The following is a 21,039-nucleotide window of genomic DNA, read 5'->3' as shown; positions in this document are numbered from 1 at the left end:
CTACAGCCTTCCAAAGCTTTTTGCAGACTTCAAATACATTAAGAAATGTAAAAAGGGGTCGAAATTATATCAACAACTTCAAGTACCTATTGGGTAAGAACAATATACCCTGGAGGGATTGGAAAGCCATGTGGATGTGGCACTTGGGGACGTGGGTTAGTGGTGGCCTTGGCAGTGCTGGGAATAGTTGGATTCAATCTTAGAGGGCTTTTCCAACCTAAATTATTCTATAATTGTACTTATGAATATTAAATGCTAAAATAAATGGCACATGAAGGGAAAACAAGCAGGAATTGAAGCAGTGACGCCCTCCCATCACTACCACCTTTTCCCATTTCTCTTCCTAAGCAGAGATCACGACTCAGGGAACCAGGAAAGCCTCCAACCCTCCACATCCAGACTAAAGAGTGACAGGAAGGGTTTAAAAAGAGGGAACAAATATTTTGTGTTCAGCACAGGAGAAATAACTGACTGTGAGGTGCAGAAAATCCCTCCAGATGAGCTGGTGCCTTATTCCAGCAAAAACCTTCCAACACTGGAGAGAGAAGGTTTTTGTAACTCCCAGTGCAAACGGGATTTCTTACCAGCACCTTCGGAGTCGGAGGCAAACCATTGATGGCTGGTTTCTGTGGGAAGAAACAAAGGTCATAAAACACCTCCCACAAGCTGACACAAAACCAGCAAGATCAGCCCCAGAGCCACAATACCTACAGGGAAATCTCTTTTCTCCTTTTTCCGTGGGAGCTGAGGGATTTGTCCGGATCCTTCCACGTTTTCCTCAATGAGTTTCAGCATCCCATTCCCATTGCCTGCAGAGAAGCCCAGACACCTTTTGTAGCTCATTTGACCCAGTGGAACAGAAAATCTCTTCTCCCCTGTGCCCAGCAGGAGTGGAGAAGTGAGCTCTGACACTTCCATATCCACATCCCAGGTAGCTGAAACCTTCCCAGGACAACTGGCTGCTCTTGTCCGTGCTAAGCTACACACTTTCCATTACCCAAACAGTCCCTGGGCCAAATTCCACTGAGAATAAAGCTGTGGCACTCATTGTTTTTCTCCTGTTCCTGCAGGCCACACATTAATGGGATTGGCTGGCTCAGCGTCCTTGTTTCGGGAAGAACATTCCCACCACGTGTCACAGCTCTAATAAGAACCAGCACACAGGGAAAAAGGAAAGCTGCCCCTCACCATCAGTTGTGCTAAAAAATTATCTCTGAAAACAGTTGGCTCTGGAAGCAATTCCTTCTCCAGGATGCCAGTCACCTTCAGGAAAGGTAAGGCATTTACCCAGGTCGCTGTATCTGGCCGTGAGCAATCCAGGGCTGCTTATGCTGCTGGTCATTCCAATGGGGCTGGAATCAGCCTGAGGCCCACAAACTGGGATACTCTGTCTTCTGTGGGCTGGTGGGGCTCTGTTCTGTGAGTCTGGGAAATGCTTTATTGTCTGGCATCTCTCATCATCCGGGAGGTTTTCCTCGGGATAGCTGTTTATTCTCGGCTGCAAGAAACCAGAGGTGATGGTTACTTGGGAAATATAAGGAATTGGGAATGGCACCTGGGAAGCACAACCTTCAGGCAAGTTTCATTCAAGTCAGACTTTCTACATTAAAAAAAATATCAGCCTTTGAAAAGTGTGTGAACTTTCAGGCATCACAAAAGCTCTTTGGTGTCCAGTGACAGCACCCAGGGAAGGGCTGGAGCTGGGACAGGGCAGGGTCAGGCTGGATCTCAGGGAAAGGTTCTTCCCCCAGAGGGTGGTTGGCACTGCCCAGGCTCCCCAGGGCAGTGGGCACGGCCCCAAGGCTGCCAGAGCTCCAGGAGGGTTTGGACAATGCTCTCAGGGACAGGGTGAGATTGTTGGGGTTGGACTGGATGGTCCTTGGGGGTCCCTTCCAACTCGGCACATTCTATAATTCTATAAAATAAAGACAACTGACAGCAGAATAATTTCAGAGGTGTTCCTCCCTGATGGAAAATCAGAGGCAGAATGCAGAGGCCATCTGAGGCTGCCCAAGTTTTAGGGTTTGTTGCCTGAACTTCTTAAATCCCACACCTCTTACCTTGGGAGGCAGCGGAGGTGGCCCCGCTCGCTTTAGTGTCGACCTGCAATGGAAAGGGCAGTTGTTGGCTCAGTTAAACCAAAACCAGAATGAAAACCAGAACTACTTGAGAAGACAGACTGGAAATAAGATCAACTAGAGGCAAAGAAGAGGCAGATCAGAGCTTTGCACACACGGGGTTAAACTGGAAGTCCAAGAGCAGGGGAAAAGCGCATTAATCTCGTTAGAAGTGTTGGTTTGGGATGAACTCGTGTTCTTTCATAAATGCCAATGTTACTTGTTACAGAGCATTCTGTGGGGAAGGAGATTTGGAGTTAGTAAATAAATATACATTCAGAAACTGGATCTCAGGCTAGAGAGGTACTCTGGACAAGGGATGCAGGGACAGGACACAGGGAATGGCTTCCCACTGCCAGAGGGCAGGGGTAGATGGGATATTGGGAAAGAATTTTTGGCTGTGAGGGTGGGGAGGCTCTGGCACAGATTGCCCTGAGAAGCTGTGGCTGCCCCTGGATCCCTGGAAGTGTTCAAGGCCAGGCTGGATGGGGCTTGGAGCAACCTGGGCTAGTGGAAGGTGTCCCTGCCCATGGCAGGGGGTGGGACTGGATGAGCTTCAAGGTCCCTTCCAATCCAAACCATTCTGGAATGCTGGGATTCCAATTTGCATCCCTCACTCTGAATCAGAAAAACCTTTGGGCACCAGAGGAGCTGCACCAGAGCTCTGCAGGATTATCTGCACATCCTGTCCCAGCCAGGCCTGGCTCATGGCTGATGGATTAATCAACATAAAACCTGCTTTAGAGTTTCAGGCACTTCCATATGGACTCTAAGATAACTTCAGGAAGGAGAGCAAGGAGGGAGAGCGTGGCTTTGGACGTTCCCCTGAGGATCAAGGAAGGAGTGAAGCTTGGAGAGCAGCCAGCCCTCAGTTAATGGTGAGTGGCAAAGCTGCTGCAGCATTTTGAGGGGAGAGGTTTTGGAGCAAAACACAACTGTGCAGGAAGGAGATCCACTCACTCTTCAACATCTTCACTCCCATCGCCAAATTTTGTGAGCAGTCCCCTAAGGTAAAATATTTATACAATTAAGAGCTCTGCTCTAAGGTGCAACTAAACCCATCCCTGATCTCACTGAGTTTCACAACAGCCCTTTCCAAAACAAACATTTCTCTTATTCAGCCCTTTTTCCATTCAGTTTGGTCCTTCCTTCCCCTCACCCCCCAAAAATCACTGGATCTCTCTTCCACACCAGACACCATCAGCTTTCTTTCCCCTACCTGCTATTGTAAATATTATTGACATGTCTAACAACAGTACAACATAAAAGAAGAAAAAAAACAACAGAGGAAGTTACTGGGAGACAAATGGAGAAAAGCCTTTTAAAGGGAAGTTTCCATATATATATATACACAAAAGACACAGACTATTTCCCACTACAGTGGGAATTTTTGTTTCAAAGCTACCCCAGGGACAGCAAAAAAAAGGAATTGTGACTAGAGGATCAAAGCAGGACTGAAAATATAACCCTGAAACCAACAAAAAAAACTGATAAAATTTTGCAAAATGCCAATTTTCAAGTTGGGTCTTTAAAGGGTAATGACCAAGAAAACCCAGCAAAGTTTGGATTAATGTAAAATTTCCCTGCAAGTCACTTCTGAGGGAAAGCAGCAACCGCCAACAGGAACTACTAAAAAATTTAAAAGAGAAAAAGTCTTTCATTTTGAAAGGTTCTTGTTGCCCAGAGAAGCTGTGGCTGCCCCTTCCCTGTAAGTGTTCCAGGTTTGACAGGGTTTGGAGTGGAAGTGGAAGGGATAGTGGAAGGGGTTGGGATGAAATGGGATTTAAGATCCCTTCCAACCCGAGCCATTCTGGGATTTTATGAAAATCATAAATAAAAAACACCTCCGTAATGCAGAAAATTTATACAAAAAAGGAATTTTAAAATGCTACATTGAGAAAAACGAGGAATAAGTTTGATCAGCAGGTAACACATCCTGGTATTCCCCCTTTCCAGTCAAGTAATTCCTGAGCTGAAGATCAATCACCACTCACTCCATAAAAGCCAAAGGGCATGAAAAGCAAGGACCCCCCCCAGCAAACATCCTCTCTGGACATCCCTGGGATTACTCAGAGTTGCTGGGACAGAGGAGTTATGCATTTCCTGTTTATCTTTCCAGCTGGAAGTGGTTTCCAAGTAAGCAGCACGGATTCACCACCCAGAACTGCTCTGCCTGTCCTCCTCCCAACGCTGAATCCGTGTCCATGCACTCATTTATAGCCCTGGAAAGGTTTGCTATGGCCACAGTTATTGTGCTTTGACACAGCCTGGCACAGGCAAAGCCACAGGAACAGCATCAAGTCACTGAGTCCCTTTGCCAGGGGGAGCTTCCCTCCCTCCCTCCCTGCTCCTCGACCCTGCAGATTCCAGCTGTCTGCAGAAAATCCAGGCTTCAGCTCATCAGGGTCACACAAACAACCCCAGAGAGGGAGGAAGGGGAGGAAAACAGTCCCTGGCTTTCCTGGGCAGGGAGAGGCAGAGCCCAGAGCCCCCCAAACGCCTCCTAGAACAAAAAACCAGGTCGAACTTCAAAAGACTCAAATCCTGGCACACTCCACACCCCCATGAGCTTTCCAGGGGGCTGCAGTGTCAGCTGACAGCTTATGCAAGGCTTTATCTGCAAAAAACAAGCCAAAGAAATCCACTGTCTGCTGCTCAGCTCCAAATAAAGATGGGAAACAGGCTCTTTGAGCTGAGCAATTATTTCAGCCCAAACAGCACCCTTCCCTATGCCTGTGCATCACTTGGCATCACTGAACTTCCACACTCCCTCACTGCAAACCCAGGGAGTGCCTTTAAAGGCAGGATCCCCTGTTTCGCAGCAGAAGGAAGGTACATTCATAATAAATTCAATCCTAACTCGGACAGGGTTGTGCTCCTGTACTTCAGACCTGCTTTATCCAGGGGGAGATCAGCTACAGCAGCACATCTTTACCTCAAACACTTCACCCCAAAACACCCCAGGACTGAAGTACAGATCACACTGATCACACTCCCAGAGCAGGAGGAGCTGTGCAGTTGGACTGTTGGCAGAACTAAACCTCCAGAGCTGGCCTCTCCTTCCCTTTCTCGAGCTCAGGGCTGTGAACAGGCCTCGTCACAGGATGTCACAACCACAGCCACGGCTCAGAAGAGAAGTGTGAGGCCAGAGCAGGATCCTGAACTCAGCCCTTTGCAAGGTCACCAGCTCTGCCTCAGCAAATCAGCTGTGGCTGTGTTATGTCAGAGTCCTGCTCGTGCATTTACACTTCACTTGCCACCTACAAACTTCCAACAAGCTTCTGTTGGTGGTTAAAAGAGATTAAAACTCGTCCTCCAAGAGAACTGACCAACCATCTGCAGAAGGAGAACTTCACACTGGGTAACATCTCCTTAATTCATGAATATTGAAGTCCATCAGGGCTTATGGTTTGATTTTTCCACCACAATTTCAGTGTAATTTCACATTAAGTGACAGAAATAAAAGTTGGTTTTGTCTGTACTTACTTGCTGCTTCCACCATCAACAAAAGGATTCCAGTGTGAAGCAAAGTCACTGCCAGCTGCCACAACCTGGAGATGCAGAAATTGTCATTTTTTAACCCCCCTTGTCAAACTAAAGTACCTTATCCACCACAAACAAAAAGGCCTGGGAGATTCCCCAGCCCTGCAGAACGATCCAGAAGCAGTAAAATCAAATTCCAAAGTGAAACAACGTTTTACAATCTCTAAAGCAACTTTTCATCTTCTTAGACTTCAAAGCAGCAGCTGGAAATGGTGGAATGTCAGGATCAAGTAACAGGAAAGCAAAAATTTATGGTGAAAACTCAGTAAGGATCACTTAGGGAACCTAAAACAGGGAACTTAGGGAACTTAAGAGACATTTTTCCAGCAAGCTGCTTAAGAGTTGAACCATAAAACAGTGAAGACACTGTGATTTTAACAAATTAAGTTAAAAATAAACTTGTCCTTACCATTTCATCCCGAGCTTCTGTTTCTTTCCGAAGAGGGGGTTCAAACTGCAGCTTATCAACTGCAAAACATCACATTTTCATGATTAATACACACAATATTGCACTAGGGCTCTTTCAGTGCTTACTACAGTGAAATGCATGTTGTAACAGATCTAAGTACTGTGTACACAACACTTAATTTGCCCCTAAAACATCAGCCTTGTTGTCTAAACGCTTAAATCTGCACATACGAAACCCACAAGAAAGCCCAAAGGTAAATACCAAGTCACTATATGAAGGCACACTCAAATGTAACTATTTTAACCACGTGCCACTTTTAAATGCATGTGAAAGAGAAGAAAGAAACAGCAACTCTCCCAGAAGTGTGATTTACGTGACGCGGAGGAGCCACAAAAGACTTTTGTCCAAATCTGGAGGAAACCCAGTTCTATCCTCAATATTTCAACTTAAGTAAGTGCATTAATATTAATTTGAAAAGTTATGAGTGAAGATTCACACGCAGGAAGCTGTTTCTCCTGGGTTTGTTTTCCGAATGGGAAGAGGTTTTCCAGAGCGCACAACAAAAGGACGCCGCCGACGTCCTCCAGAAGGATTCCCCCCAAAACCAGATATCCCCCCCAAAAAACGGGGCAAAGCCCCCCAGGAACTCACAGTTTATCTCTGATGCTGTTCTCTCTGCCCTGATGTTCCTGTTGGTGGAGCGGATCGTGTGGCGGATGACGGAGTGAGGCTGGGAATGGGAGAGGTGGAGAAGAGTTGGAAACGCTTTTGGATCTCCAACAACAACCAAACAAGGAGGAGGAAGAGGAGCAGCTGCAGCCACACGCCGTTCAAGCTGCCATCTCACCTTCCCCAAAGCAAAGCAGGGCATTTCAAGTGGAGTTTCACCTCAAACAGAGGATGTTCTCACCTCAAAATCATCATCGTCGACTTCGCTGTAGTGTGTGTGGTTGTCGGGGTTGTTGACTTTGTCCAGCAGCTCAACTGCCAAAGACCTTGAGAGACCAGGCTGCCCCACAAAGCTATGCTGGAACCACAGGAAAGAACAGAAAAGAAGGTTGGAACATGCAATTAATAGGTAACTTTCATCAGCAGACATCAAATGTAGAACGTTACTGATTTTTTTTCTGCTTTCTGGAGGCTCGACTGTTATTTTAATAACTCCTTAATGGTTGGACTTTCTGACCCCTCCATAAACACCACACTCTGGGCCTCTTGTAAAATGGAAATTAAACTCTGAATCGAACAAATAATTATACTTTAACTTCATTTTTTACAGTCAAGTTTAGGAAAGCAGAGATCCATGAACAACTAAATTTTTGGGTGACAGGAAGGGCCAATGTCTACACAGGCACAAGGCTGAGACACCCACTTGAAGCACATTTCTGTACTTGTTCCTTCCAAAAATCCTCTACTGAACAAAATCCTGCCGCTCCCTTACAGATGACCAACACCTCCCTCCTTTAGATTTCCCCACCCATGTTTTAAAATTAAAGAAAATGGTTCCAGTTGGGTTTCCTATTGATCTGTTGCTCGGTTTGAAGCAAGAGATCTCCTCCTGCTGTCACTAAATGTCCCAGATCACTTACAGAGAGGAGTCTGTCTGCTGTTGGCCTCTTCTTTGGATTTTTTGTAAGTGCTATTTTGACAAAATTATGGAATGTTGCTGACCTTAAAAGAAAAATGAGGGGTTATGTTCAATTTTTCAATATTATTGACTTTAAGACACCTACTAAACAGATCACAAAAGGGTGTGATAAATCAGAAAGTTGTCCAGGTACTTCATCTCAAGTTTGAATAATTACATTTCCAAATTAACAAATTAGGAAAAAACCCATTTGACTCATGGAGCTTGCATGGAAAACATTTCTGGCACAGAAAATAAACCAAGCATAGCACCAGGAATTTATCACAGGCTAAAGAAACCACGAAAGGATGAAACCATTCCTATCAGGCAAATGCCCTGAGAGGAATTAAGGAGAAAGGATAAAAATGATTTTCCTTCCTAGAACATACAAAGAGCCCCAAAGAAGGGCCCCTTCTTCACTAGTGACAAATAGTTTTTTCCCATTATCTACAAAATCACAGAATCACAGAATGGTTTGGGTTGGGAGGGACCTTAAAGATCATCTTGTTCCAAAAAAATACTGAACAAAGGAAAGAGTTCCACTTACCATTTTGCTTTTTCCTTTAGCTTTGGTGGTTGAAAATTACTTTTTGACATTAAAAACAGAGCCCTGAAGGTAAAAGCAGAACGACGTTATTATATGGTAAAGAAAATAATTAATTTCATCCTAGTATCTAAACACTTTAATATTTTATGGTGAGAAACATACTGGTGAAAATGAATTATAGTCTACGCTGTGTTAAAGGACAGATACAGTGGAGCTGTTGATTTTCTTATCTTTAAATAAAGTCTTTTTAGTGCCATAATCCTGCTAAACTTCAGGCTACAGCTTCTCCAGTGGTTTACTATCACTAGTGAATCTGTACCTGTTCTTAAGCAGATTCTTGATCAGGGAATCCCAAAATGTTTTGGGTTGGAAGGGACCTTAAAGCCCATTTCATTCCAACCCCCTGCCATGGGCAGGGACACCTTCCTCTAGCCCAGGTGATACTAAAATTTTGAAAATTTAGAACTTTTTGTTATAATTTCAATTCTAAATGTAAGATTTTTAGCTCCAGACCGATCCCTTAAAACCAGGCAGGGTTTAAAACACAGGAGGGAAGCGTTTGATGAAGGAATCCCGGCGTGAGTCAAACTGAAGGTTTAAACTGAATCCCAGCAGTTCCTGCTGGGATTGAAGAGGGTCCTGGAGACAAAGGGCCTCAAACCTCATGGGGTGGAGGTCGAACATGGGTGGCTGGAGCTCTGCCAGCTCGATGGCCGTGATCCCCACGGCCCAGATGTCGCACAGCTGGTTGTAGCCGCCGTTCTTCTCCACCGCCGCCACCTCGGGGGCCATCCTAAAAAAACCAAGGGCACCTGGTCACTGCCAGCTCCAGGCCCTCTGAACACAACCCCCCATTCCCAAGAGTAGGTCAGGAAAGAGCCCGATGTCCATGGGAAGCACCAGGTCCTCTGGGCACAACCCCCATTGCCAAGAGTAGGTCAGGGAAGAGCCCGGTGTCCTGGGAAGCACCAGGCCCCGATGTCCTGGGAAGCACAGAGAGGTTTTGGGAAGCACAGGGATGTCCTGCCCGAGGTCATGGGCTGCCAGGCAACACCAGGAACAGAACCAGGCCCATCATTCCTGGTGAAAGGCTTTAATGACCATTTAATCTTCCTGGCCACGGTCCTCCCTTCTCCAACAGGATAACAATTCAAAGACATTGTATGGATGAAGCTGTTTGCAGAACAAGAACACACCCCCAGGCTCTTCCACTGCCATCCCAGTGATGGCAAAACCCAGTTAAATTTGCATTTATAACCCAGCCCCAGATTTACAATGATCTGTTTGCATATTAAGTGCTGCCTTGTGCAGGCATTAATCAGCAGGGATGATTAAGAGATGGTTCAAAAATCTGTTTTTCTGTCTGCACAGAAATCAGAAAGACACTGATTATTTTACTCATTGGAAGTGTAAATAAGAAAGAGAATAAAATAAGTGAGAAACTAAATAACCATTAGAAAAAAGGGAGAATATTCTGCATTAATACACTTGGGGAAAACAGCAATCCTGCCTCGAACATCAGGTAGCAACAGATTAGCTCCAATCAGTGCTTCCCAGATTTTGACCCTCTGGGCATTTTATTTGCAAGAAAGGGAATTTATGCAATTGCTGGGTATATGTGTGGGTATTTCATAATTTTTGGCATAAATACAAACTCAGCTTTGCATCACAACAATCAAAGTGGTGTGTTACCAGTAAGGGGTGCCAATAAAGGATTTCCTCTTCGCAATGGTGGCTGTTATTTTTGCTGCTACCCCGAAGTCAGCTGGAAAATAAAACCATCAGAGACTTAGAAATCTCAGTTTAAGACCCCAATTCTGCTGCATGTGAAAGAACAATCACTTTTCTCATCCAAATAAAAAATTCATTAAGGTAAACAGTTAAAGTTTAATAATGAGATCATTAATGTCTTCACTGACATGATTTCAAATCACTTTTCTTCCTACATACAGCTCACTCGTGACCCTGTTCCTCTCCTAGATCATTTTTCCATCTCATAATATCAACCAAAATTTGTGGATATTCAATTTAAGAGGGAAAATGGCATCATGCTTTGGCAAAGGTACCTTTTGTGTGTTCTTATGGAGGAACTGTGAGGGGCAATCTGTTCTCAGCCCTGGACACTCTGTCTAGGGGCCAATAATCCCTTGCCTTCAGAGCTGCAGAACATCAGGAGGTCTTGCAGAGCCAAAGATCATTTAAATCCTTTTTATTCTGATTGATTTGTAGTATGAAATCCGCAGGATAACTGTGGGAATATCTCACCAGCTCAGCAGGCCAAAGGGAGGTACCAGCGTGTAACCCAAGTTTAATTCATGCAGTGAAATCTCCTATCAGTGCCAAGGTTTTATTCCTGCTTTTTTCCACCTTTAAAAAGCTGTCTTTTCCCAACACAGCATTCCTGGCTCACCACAGGGGTGTAAAGGTGTTGAACTCATGCACAACCAACCCAGTTCCAAGACGGGACACGGTGGGATGATGAGCATCCCATGGCAGTTTTCATGGATACACACTTCCTGCCATCACTTCCTATCATCATTTATTGCCCCAAATAATCATGGAATCATTTAGGTTGGAAAAAAACCTTTAAATCATCGAGTCCAACCCTCCCCCCAGCACTGCCAAGGCCACCACTGACCCACATCCCCAAGTGCCACATCCACAGGGCTTTTAAATCCATATTAAAAAATTCCAGCAACTCACCTAATTTGACATCCCCATGGTCTGTCAGGAGAATGTTTGCACCCTAAAACACAATAAATAGAAAGTTACAGATCTTCTTCAGGAATATTTGTCCTGCATTAGAAAGTTGTAAGTGTCTCAAACTCCCAGGTTACCTTTATGTCTCTGTGCATTTTGCCCTTCATATGCAAATAAGCGAGACCCTGAAATAAAGAGACACAACAGGTTATTTTGGCATTTGTTAACATACAAAACCAGCCTCATTTAATAAATTTAAATACATATTATATAATATATATTATCATATATAAATATATATTTTATAGATGTATATTATATATATAAAAATATATTTTATTTGGAAGCGGAGACATTTGAGATTTGCAGGTAAGGGGCACCCTGGATTCTGTTCCTCATCTTCAACCAACATGTGAAGCCTCCCTCAAACCAGTCATGGTGTAACATTTTACACAGATATATGTTTGGGTCTTTTAAATAAACCTTTACTAAAATTCTATTTTTGAAGTCCTTGAAGAAACAACCTGCCTGCACCTCCTTACCTTGTCTTCCTGCAGTTATCAGCAGTCACAAAAGACAAATTTATTTATCTGGTTGTATTATTTTCCCTCCACACATTATTAAATTTACTACCACAGGGCAAGCAGGAAGTTCAAAATTTAAGCATATATTTGCACTACTCTAATAGAGTTTCTTGCTAATTTTTATTTACTGTACGAGAAGTAACAGGTTACCCCTGGTTAACTGGTCTCTGCTTGATTCCCAACAGTTCTGGGAACTGAAATAATCTTCTTTATCTGCTTTTCATGGAATAAACACTTCATCATAAACCTGCACAAGCACAGTACCTGCAAAGTTTCTCTGCACACATATGCAATTTGTAACTCTGACAGAGGTCCTGTCACTGAAAATAAAGATAGAAGTGGGTAAGTTTGCAGCACATGTATTTATATTTAATATACAGCACATAAATAGCATTGTGAAGCAGCCAAAAAGTGCCACCACGTCCATGCAGAAGTTAAAGCCTGATTTTACAGGATCTGGGTTCTACACTGAGCTGAAAAGAGGGGTTTGTTTGCCTGTTTTACAGAAAGGCTTTCTGTAAAAAAAAAAAACCAACCAAACAAACAGCACCATAACAGAAGACAATGCCCACAGTGAGAAGAAAACCTGTTTTCACAGAAATCTAATTATCATTTTACAAGAGACTTCGTAGTGCTGGAATATCCCGTATTCTGAGGAGAGCAAAAATCAAAGTGACTTCTGCTAATATTTTAATATTAGAAATGGCAATCTTGTATTTTAGGGACTATCTATGGGGCTTGGAATTGTTTTAAAACTATTTGTACCAATGTGGTTGAACATCCAGATCTGCTCCAAAATTACAGGTATTGGCCCAAAATGAGTCACCACATCTGAAAAGTGCTCTCAAAATCTCTTGAATGGCAGCTAAAAATCACTATTCATGCCCCAAAAAAACCCCAGTGCAGTGCCTGGCCGTTCCCTGTTAGTTTATTATTTAATTTTCTTCTTTGCAGAAGTTAAAAATGTTGAAATAAATGCCAAAGTACCGTGGTAAATATCCTGGAGGGATCCCCCACCACAGTATTCCATGCATATCCACAGCTTCTCACGGCTGTCAAAGGAAAATGAAAACACAGGCATCAAAAGCTGATTGATTCGGATACAGAACAGAGATAATCACCATTATTCAAATTATTTTCTATTGGTCTTGATCACTCTCTGTTAAAAATACACATTCTGAGGCCTGATCAGCAGTTACACTGTTATTAATATAAATTCTCACTTTATTAATATAAATGACCGTGTTATTAATATAAATTACCATGTTATTGATATAAATTACCATGTTATCAATATAAATTCTCACCTACCAAAATGAAAATTTTATGCCAGAACCCCTGAGAAGTCTTTAAATATTATCAGATCTAAAAGGTGGTGCTTTAACTCTACAATAACATGGAGCAGAAACACCTGAGGTTTACCTGCTTCCAGCAGAATTGAAAGATAACACACTGAAGTGTTTCAGTCTTAAATTGAGATTGCCTAATTATATCTAAAAGAATTCACGCTCTCTAGAAGGAGGGTTTAGAAATTCAGCCATTTTATTCCATTTATTGAGTCCATTTGGGATGTACAGATTATTTAAATGCAGCCCTCCAAGAAATCTAAAGGCTGTAGGAAAAAGACCAAAAAGCAGGCAAAGTGCTGATTTGTATTCCCACAGAGCCAACTGATAAATGGCAGAATTCCACAGAAATGGAAAATATTCCCTGATTTTCTGTACAACAACGTGCAAGCTTGAGGGTACAGCCAGTTGGCACCACCTTGGTTCTGCCTCTGTTACACCAGAACTATGAAAAACGTTATTACCAGCACCTCAAATTGAGTGTTTTGCTCTCAAAAATCCCTGGCTGTGCTTTCATAGCCCAGAAAACTGTAATTAAATAAAATATCCAGAAGCAATTCTGCTCTAGAGAAATATATTACATGGTTTTATATTAGAACTGATAAATGTATGGGTAGGGTTGGATGTTGCAAGAGGCTCCAAGGGAAAACTTTCTCGCCGTTCCTAAGTGATAAAAATATTCCAGCCTTTTGGCCAGCAGAGAAAACAAACTATTAGTCACTTTTGGTTTTTAAAGCCAACTTTAAAAAAAGCCCAAAGGGAATTCAATCTATGGAAGAACACTGAGAGAGGGGGGCAAGGATTAAAAAACCACACTGAGAGTTGTTTAGAGGAGAGAACCAGGAGAAATGTCGGAATAAAAAGCGGGATTTACCTGAGATAGCTCCCGAAATAGGCGACTATGTTGCAATGTTTGCATTCCTTGACCATATATATTTCTTGCTGTATCAGTGAAAAGTCATCCCCTGAAAAACAGGAAGCAGCCAGGGTTACATCACACGGGGCTGAACGTTTTCGGAGAGGTCTGGAGGGACGCACGCAACCCAGGGAAAAACATGGACTGGGCTGGATTGTGGCTGAGCCCTTCTGAGCATGTCAGCCTTTCATCCACCACCCTGAATCCTTTATTCCAGCCTTTTATGAGGCAAAAATATTTCCTGAAGATCAACAGAGAAGGGCTGGCCCGGTGGCCTGAACACGATCCATCGGTTCAGGCAGCTCGGCACGCACGGAGAGCGTTGGGAAAGAAGGAAAGGGATCCCATGGAGGGATGGGAGCACATGAGGAACCTTGGAATAACCCCTGTGTAGCCACCAGAGAGTCCCAGCTGGAGCTGATCCAGTTTTACCAGGCCACGGTGCTCACAGCACAAGGGTCCCAACAACAAAAGGAAGGATTGCTGGAAGCTAATTCCAGAGCCTCCTGCCTGGAACTAGGAGAGCTCACATTCCACGAGCTTGTTATTAAAAAGTGCTTAATTCCCAAACCACTGGGATGGAGCAGATGGCCTGGACACCCACTCAGCTGACTCAGAGCAGGAGCAGAGAGTCCCCAGCACGGACTGTGCCTGGTTGTGAGCGTGGTTTGGGATGAGGACACCTACACCAGCACGCTGGTACATCCTAAATATCCTCTGGGGGAAAAAAAAAATCTACTGAAAAGGAAGTAGTAATGTTTTAGGTGCAATTTAGAGTTATAACAATATGTTTATATAGATATTAAATGGATAGCAGGGGATGTTCTCCACAGAATCTACAGCTCAAACCCTGCAGCTCTGCCTCCATATTTTGTGTGTTATTACCTTTATTCTTCCTTTGGACAAAGGGGAACGGCTTTAAGATGAAGGAGGGGAGATTTAGGTGGGATATTGGGAAGGAATTCTTAGCTGGGAGGGTGGAGAGGCCCTGGCACAGGTTGCCCAGAGGAGCTGTGGCTGCCCCTGGAGCCCTGGAAGTGTCCAAGGCCAGGTTGGAAGGGGCTTGGAGCAACCTGGGCTAGTGGAAGGTGTCCCTGCCCATGGCAGGGGGTGGCACTGGATGAGCTTTAAGGTCCCTTCCAACCCAAACCATTCTATGAAAACTGTAACAGCTTGCAAGACACAAAAGACTAGAATTTAACTAAAGATTTTATGTTTTAGATAAAATTCTGCTCCGGACGATGTGGGAGCTGCCACGAAGGAAAAAATTGCTCTGGGTATTTTACTTCTGTTTAAAGTTTCCCAAGTAAAATTCTCTCACACTATTAAAGTCAGGGATGTCCAGCCCAGAAAATATGAACTGCTTCGTCCTGTTCCCTTTAATTTAGATGGTTTTGACAAGTCCAAGAGGACTCAAGCACCGCTGTAAACTGAATTCTTCTTGTGTTTATTTAAGTAACAGCATAGCTAATATTTTTTAATAACCTCTTTTAAAATAGATGTTTATATTTGCTGTGCTTTGAAGCAGCTTCCCTGAGCAATGGTGCTGCTGGCAAAAGAAGTGCCAATAACAGAAATTATCACAACCTTTATGTCTCAGTGATTGCCAGACTTTTATTTAAGAAAACAACCATGAAATATGAAGGTAGAAGGGAACACACTTCCACGAATCCATCCCTGACCCATTTCAGTAAATCCTCAAGGGCTTCTTGAAGTTGAATTATGTGGAGAAACACTTCACTGGGGCAGGAAAACATTAGCAGAAGAGTTTCAAATGTCAAGAGGCTTTTTATAAACATCAGTAGTATTTTTTTAAATAATGAAAAAGAGAAAAGGCAACAGAACTTCTATAAATTTAGCACAGATCTCACACTGTGCTTGGTTTAGGGGTTACCTTGCAGCTACAACTTTTCCTGAATTCACAAGTCCTGCTTATAAATTATCACTGTGAACAAGGGATTTTTGAGTTTAGAGAATCATGAAATGGTTTGGGTTGGAAAGGACCTTAAAACTCGTCCAGTTCCAACCCCCTGCCATGGGCAGGGACACCTTCCACTAGCCCAGGTTGCTCCAAGCCCTGTCCAACCTGGCCTTGGACACTTCCAGGGCTCCAGGGGCAGCCACAGCTTCTCTGGGCAACCTGTGCCAGGGCCTCACCACCCTCACAGGGAAGAATTCCTTCCCAATATCCCATTCCCTCTTGTCCTGTCACTACCTGCCTGTAAAAAAAAGTCTGTCTCCCTCCTTTTTATAAACCCCTTTGAGTTTAAATCTGATGGATTCATTCCTCCCATTCCTCCAGCAAACTTCCTAAGGGAAGCTGTTGGAATTCTCACAGATAACAACTGGGGCATTTTCAAACTACACAAGTATTTTCAAGAAAGTCAAATCGAAGCAGCTTTGAAGGCAAATCCTCCCATCCCACACGGAAAAAAAGGTTCTGTCTCTCTGAAACTAATCGTCCATGGGTTCAGAGGATCCAATGCCAAATCCCCATGGCCTCTTCACATCACAGAATCCTTTTGAAACATCAGAATCCTGGCACATGTGAAAAAAAAAAGCATCCCTGCAACAGCAAAACCTTGCAGGCAGCAGCCGGAATCGCCCATGGATAGCACATGGATCGGGCTTCTGAGTGTGGAGCAACAGCCAAGCCAGTTCTAGAAACCATGACTAATGAGGAAAAATTGAAGGAAATACAGGGATTTGGGCAAGAAAAAGGCTGAGAGTGAAAAGATAACAACTTTCATTCACACAAAAGGTAGCAGGGAAAGGGGGAGAAGGGATAATCTGTGTCCGGTTTTATAACAGGACACTAAGCAGAGGGCTTAAACTGCCTTAACCTACATCTCTGTACAGATGAAAAGCTTTTCCTACTGGAATTATATCACAGCACTGAATGTGAAGGGATGGGAAGCTGTGAAAATTCCCACAGGTGAAAAAAAAAAAGGAAGAAAACACTGAACAAGAACCGACCAGGAACGACTTGGAATGATCCCGCCTGTAGTGGAAGGAGACAGCAAAGATGATCCCTTGATTTGCAATTAATAAACGAAGAATTCATGCAAGAAATGAGGGTTAATCTACAGAAAAAGGGGGGGAAATAGAATTTGGAAGAGGAAAGGGCTGAATACAGACAGGGAGCTGATAGAGAAGTGGCAAAGAGATGGAAAGAAGAGAAGTATCTGTGAGAAAAGTTTGGCTAAAATATGTAGGAAATGATTGTGAAAGATCAGACACAGAGATAGGAGAGAAGATGTATAGTCACTCAAAGAGGACAAGAATGAATACAAAACAAAGGAATTCAGAGTTTCCAGGCAGCTGGAGTATTAATCTTGGCAAGAGACGCTGGAATAGGGCAAAAAATGAAATATCCTTGGATAGCAGGGAAAAAACCCAGACAGAATTGGGAGAAAATACTTCATTGAGAGGGAGACAACGAGGTAAAAAGAATTAGACCAAAGGTGACCAAACATCCACACAAAGAGCTTTTCATCTGGTTTAGTCATCAATGACTTGATGCTAAACAACCCGGAATTGGGAAAACGCCGTTTTTGCCGCTCACGTGTTTGCAATTATGGGATGTGCGGCACGCTGAGCAGGAACGTGGAGCAGGGAGCTGCTCGAGGCCCATGAGCAGCAGTGACTCACTGCAGCCTCTGTTATTATGTAATTTTACCTCTGCAGAGGCACAGGGACACAACTCGGACACACAATGGAATATTCTCCTCGGATCGCGGCCGCTCCGCTTGGCACAACCAGCACAGCTTGTTCTATAGCACAGCTGGCAGGGAGGACCCTGCTGAAGCCCACTGTGGGGTGTGAGTAGAGCCCTTCCCACAAGCTAAGCAAGGTAAGGCCTGGGAAATTCAGGATGAATCCGTATTTAAATGGGAGATCATGGAGAAAACTGATGGCACGTCAACAGCAGGGAATTGTTCCACTTGCAGACGCGACGTCTCATCTGTGGGAGAGGCTGAGAGAGCTGGGGGTGTTCAACTGGAGAAGAGAAGGCTCCAGGGAGACCTGAGAGCCCCTTCCAGGGCCTAAAGGGGCTCCAGGAGAGCTGGAGAGGGACTGGGGACAAGGGATGGAGGGACAGGACAACCAGGAATGGCTTCCCACTGCCAGAGAGCAGGTTTAGGTTAGATATGATGAAGGAGAAGCTGAAGGAGAGTAGACTTAGATTGGATAATGGGAAGGAATTGTTGGCTGTGAGGGAGGTGAGGCCCTGGCACAGGTTGTCCAGAGAGGATGTGGCTGCTCCTGGATCCCTGGAAGTGTCCCAGGCCAGGTTGGACAGGGCTTGGAGCAACCTGGGCTAGTGGAAGGTGTCCCTGGCCGTGGCAGGAGATGGAATGAGCTGGGCTTTAAGGTCCCTTCCAACCCAAACCATCCTGGGATTCTGTGATTCTATGTGGAATTGGAATGTAGATATCCTGCCAAGATTTCCTAGATGGAGAGCACATGTCATTCTTGAGTTGGCACTTGGAAGTTTTAATTCTTGGCATTTGGGATTTTTAACACTATAATTAACAGTTGTTATTTAAAAGTGGCCTAACACTTAACAACAGGACCGGGTGGACACTGCTGTGCAGGACACTGAAGGACAAAGAGCAGGGTCACAGCACCACAGCCTCTGCTGGGACCATTCCTCCAACAGTTCTTAGTTCAACAACCTGAGTTCCCAAACAAGGGGGAGGAAAACCCATGGGAACTACAACTATTCACCCCAGTCCACAAACTCCACAGCCAGGCAACACCCTCAGGCCACCAGCTCCTCTGTGCTGACTTCCAGACATCCCCATGCTCACCAGTTCCCAATCACTCCCTCCAAACCCCCCTCCTGAACCTCGAGAGGGTTCAGGCTCTGCTGATGAGAAGGATGCCTTTCCCAAAACGCAGGATCCGAGCTGCTTTATCCACACTGCTTTTCACAGGACTCATGGAAACCTGCAGTCCCACAGAAAGAATTTCAATTCCCCAAACTCAGAAACTCAGAAACTCGACTCCAAGCAGGAAACAGCTATTTGGAAACAATGATGTTTCCACCAGCAAATTTTCCTTCTAGGCAAGTAGCTGCCAACTCCTAACCACTGATGGTCCTCATTATCTCTCCACTGATATAAAATATTCCCGATGGTGACGCTGCCACAGCAGCAAGAGGTCCACAGCAAGTGACACACAAGAGTTTGGAATGAGTATCCAGCACCAGAACAACTTCCCTGTGGATTTCCTCTTCTGCCCAACCTATATTGCCCAGAGAAGCTGTGGCTGCCCCATCCCACTGGAACTGTTCAAGGTCAGGCTGGACAGGGCTTGGAGAAACCTGGGATAGTGGAAGGTGTCCCTGCCCATGGCAGTGTCACACTCTGCATTGCCTTCCAACTAAAATGTGTGAACTTCCAGCTTCTTTCCTACTCAGTGCACCTCCTTATCCCACCACAGCTCCTTCTGTCGACCTTCTCCATCCAATAAACTCTGTGTTTTAAGTGAAAACTTAAATTTTAGGTGAACCTTTAAGTGAAAACTTGAAACTGGAAGTGTGAACCCACCCGCCCTGGATCCACACATTCCTTAACAATGCTGGATTATAAATTCACTATAAGGATGAAAAGTAAAATTAGCCCATAATTCAACAAGTTAAATAGCATGAAAATGCTGGCCACTCTAGATCCAAAGACCAGGTTGCCTCTGCTCTGCTCTGTGTCTGCTCCAAAGGCTCCACAGGACACGGCACAACACAGCCAGGCCATGACCAGGCTTTAATGGCTCTGGCACACTTGGAACCTCAGGAATTCATCCCAAGACACGATCCCAAGCTCAACCAGGTCACACAGCCCAAGGCAGAGAAGGTGTGTGTGGTACTGAGAACTTATTTTCATATTTCTTCAGCTCCAGGTGCTGCCAACAATGGTTCAAGCCCAGCAGGATTAGTTTAAATCAGCCTCAGGCTTAGTTTAAGTCAGCCTCAGGCTTGTTCTTCTCCACAGCTCATGGCATCTTTAGGGAATTTATTATATGGAGAAGGAGGTTGCGTTGCTTCAGTCCCCTTTTCAGTTCCCAAAACATCCTGGACTGACCTGTGGTCCAGAGGGGTCAGACCCCCATCCCAGTCTGAACCAGCCCCATGTTCCTGTGTGGAATATGATCTTCCTGATCTAAACCATGGGATACAACACACACACAATGAACCAGACCTGCCTCTGAATTGCTGAGCACAGCACACACCTTTGGAACTATTTGTACAGTTCCACCTCCAGGTTAAGATCCAGCCTGAAACAGGCAATTAATTGGCTACTTTCTGGGATCTCACATGGAAAAATTCAAACGTTGGACCAAATAAAAACCAGCAATGAGATTTTCCTGTGGCCTTGCAGAAAGTTTAGAGCAAGATTTCCACCAGCCCTCTGAGTGTCAAAGGTCTCTGAGGGGGCACCATTTATCACCACAGCAGAATTTAAAGCAGACATTAGTACATTTTAAACTATTTTATTTATTAAATTTTCCCAGGGAGAAAGTTCTGTGGCAGAAAACTCCACTGGCAAATAGTTACCTCTTTGTATTGACCCCCCTCTCGATTCATCTGCTAAACCCATAGATGGAAGTGGCTTTAGTGTTTCAGACAGTTTTGGCTTCTCTGCTGCTGAGTACAGTTGGATTAGTTTCTGAAATAGAATTGGCTCCCAAATTATTTGAAGCATTTGTGCTCAGGGAATGCTGGGAAATGTCATTAGCGTGCCATAATACTTTTGTCTAATGCTCTCCAAGTCTATGCCAAAATAAAAAAGGGGAAAAACAGTGACTATTTTGACTCCAGCAGCACAGCTCAAGTACTGTGGGAGCAGATCTCGAGCACTGCCCCGAATTCAAATGAATTAATGACAGCAAACTTTAAGCTGAGTTTGTTTCCTTTGCCTGGAGAAGAGGCAAAGGTAATAGCTGATGAAATAAAATACAGATTTATGCTGGGGTCTTGGTAAGTTGGAGTCTCTTTGTCTACTCATTGCCTGCAGTAGATGAGGGAGGAAGAGGAACAACCCCCCTGCCATGTCAGCAATTTTCTGAGTCTCCCCAAATCCTGTCATTTCATTGTGTGCAGTTCCTTCAGCTTTCATTCAACACATTCCTCACCTCCTCTGAGGCACTCTCTGCTTCAGAGGCTTTTGTCTTCTGCTCCCAATTCCCCTGTCTATGTATTAATCAAGTGCTGAGTTTGGAGCTCTAACTTTTCCATCTGCTAATTAATT

General features: G+C 44.3%; 1 protein-coding gene across 2 annotated transcripts in view; it reads right to left on the bottom strand.

Moving 5' to 3' along the window:
- MAP4K5 (mitogen-activated protein kinase kinase kinase kinase 5) overlaps nucleotides 1-21,039 on the bottom strand; it is a 57,634-nt gene that overhangs the window by 12,735 nt on the left and 23,860 nt on the right. The window contains exons 4-21 of one of the 2 annotated variants that reach the window (XM_027704026.1): nucleotides 13,748-13,838; nucleotides 12,515-12,579; nucleotides 11,792-11,847; nucleotides 11,081-11,128; nucleotides 10,947-10,989; nucleotides 9,936-10,008; nucleotides 8,905-9,036; nucleotides 8,244-8,306; nucleotides 7,659-7,740; nucleotides 6,980-7,096; nucleotides 6,721-6,799; nucleotides 6,070-6,128; nucleotides 5,604-5,668; nucleotides 3,078-3,122; nucleotides 2,061-2,103; nucleotides 1,288-1,498; nucleotides 712-809; nucleotides 585-626 (exon numbers count right to left, since the gene is read on the bottom strand). In XM_027704026.1, coding sequence (XP_027559827.1) covers nucleotides 585-626; nucleotides 712-809; nucleotides 1,288-1,498; nucleotides 2,061-2,103; nucleotides 3,078-3,122; nucleotides 5,604-5,668; nucleotides 6,070-6,128; nucleotides 6,721-6,799; nucleotides 6,980-7,096; nucleotides 7,659-7,740; nucleotides 8,244-8,306; nucleotides 8,905-9,036; nucleotides 9,936-10,008; nucleotides 10,947-10,989; nucleotides 11,081-11,128; nucleotides 11,792-11,847; nucleotides 12,515-12,579; nucleotides 13,748-13,838 — 1,412 coding nt within the window. The remainder of the gene's footprint in view (nucleotides 1-584; nucleotides 627-711; nucleotides 810-1,287; nucleotides 1,499-2,060; nucleotides 2,104-3,077; nucleotides 3,123-5,603; nucleotides 5,669-6,069; nucleotides 6,129-6,720; nucleotides 6,800-6,979; nucleotides 7,097-7,658; nucleotides 7,741-8,243; nucleotides 8,307-8,904; nucleotides 9,037-9,935; nucleotides 10,009-10,946; nucleotides 10,990-11,080; nucleotides 11,129-11,791; nucleotides 11,848-12,514; nucleotides 12,580-13,747; nucleotides 13,839-21,039) is intronic. The other variant, XM_027704027.1, reaches the window with a different exon arrangement.

Source organism: Neopelma chrysocephalum, unplaced genomic scaffold (assembly GCF_003984885.1).
Source record: "Neopelma chrysocephalum unplaced genomic scaffold, ASM398488v2 Primary Assembly neopelma1_253, whole genome shotgun sequence".
NCBI classification, from domain to species: domain Eukaryota; kingdom Metazoa; phylum Chordata; class Aves; order Passeriformes; family Pipridae; genus Neopelma; species Neopelma chrysocephalum.
The sequence above is the reverse complement of the archived record's forward strand: the minus strand, read 5'-3'. Positions and strand labels throughout refer to the sequence as shown.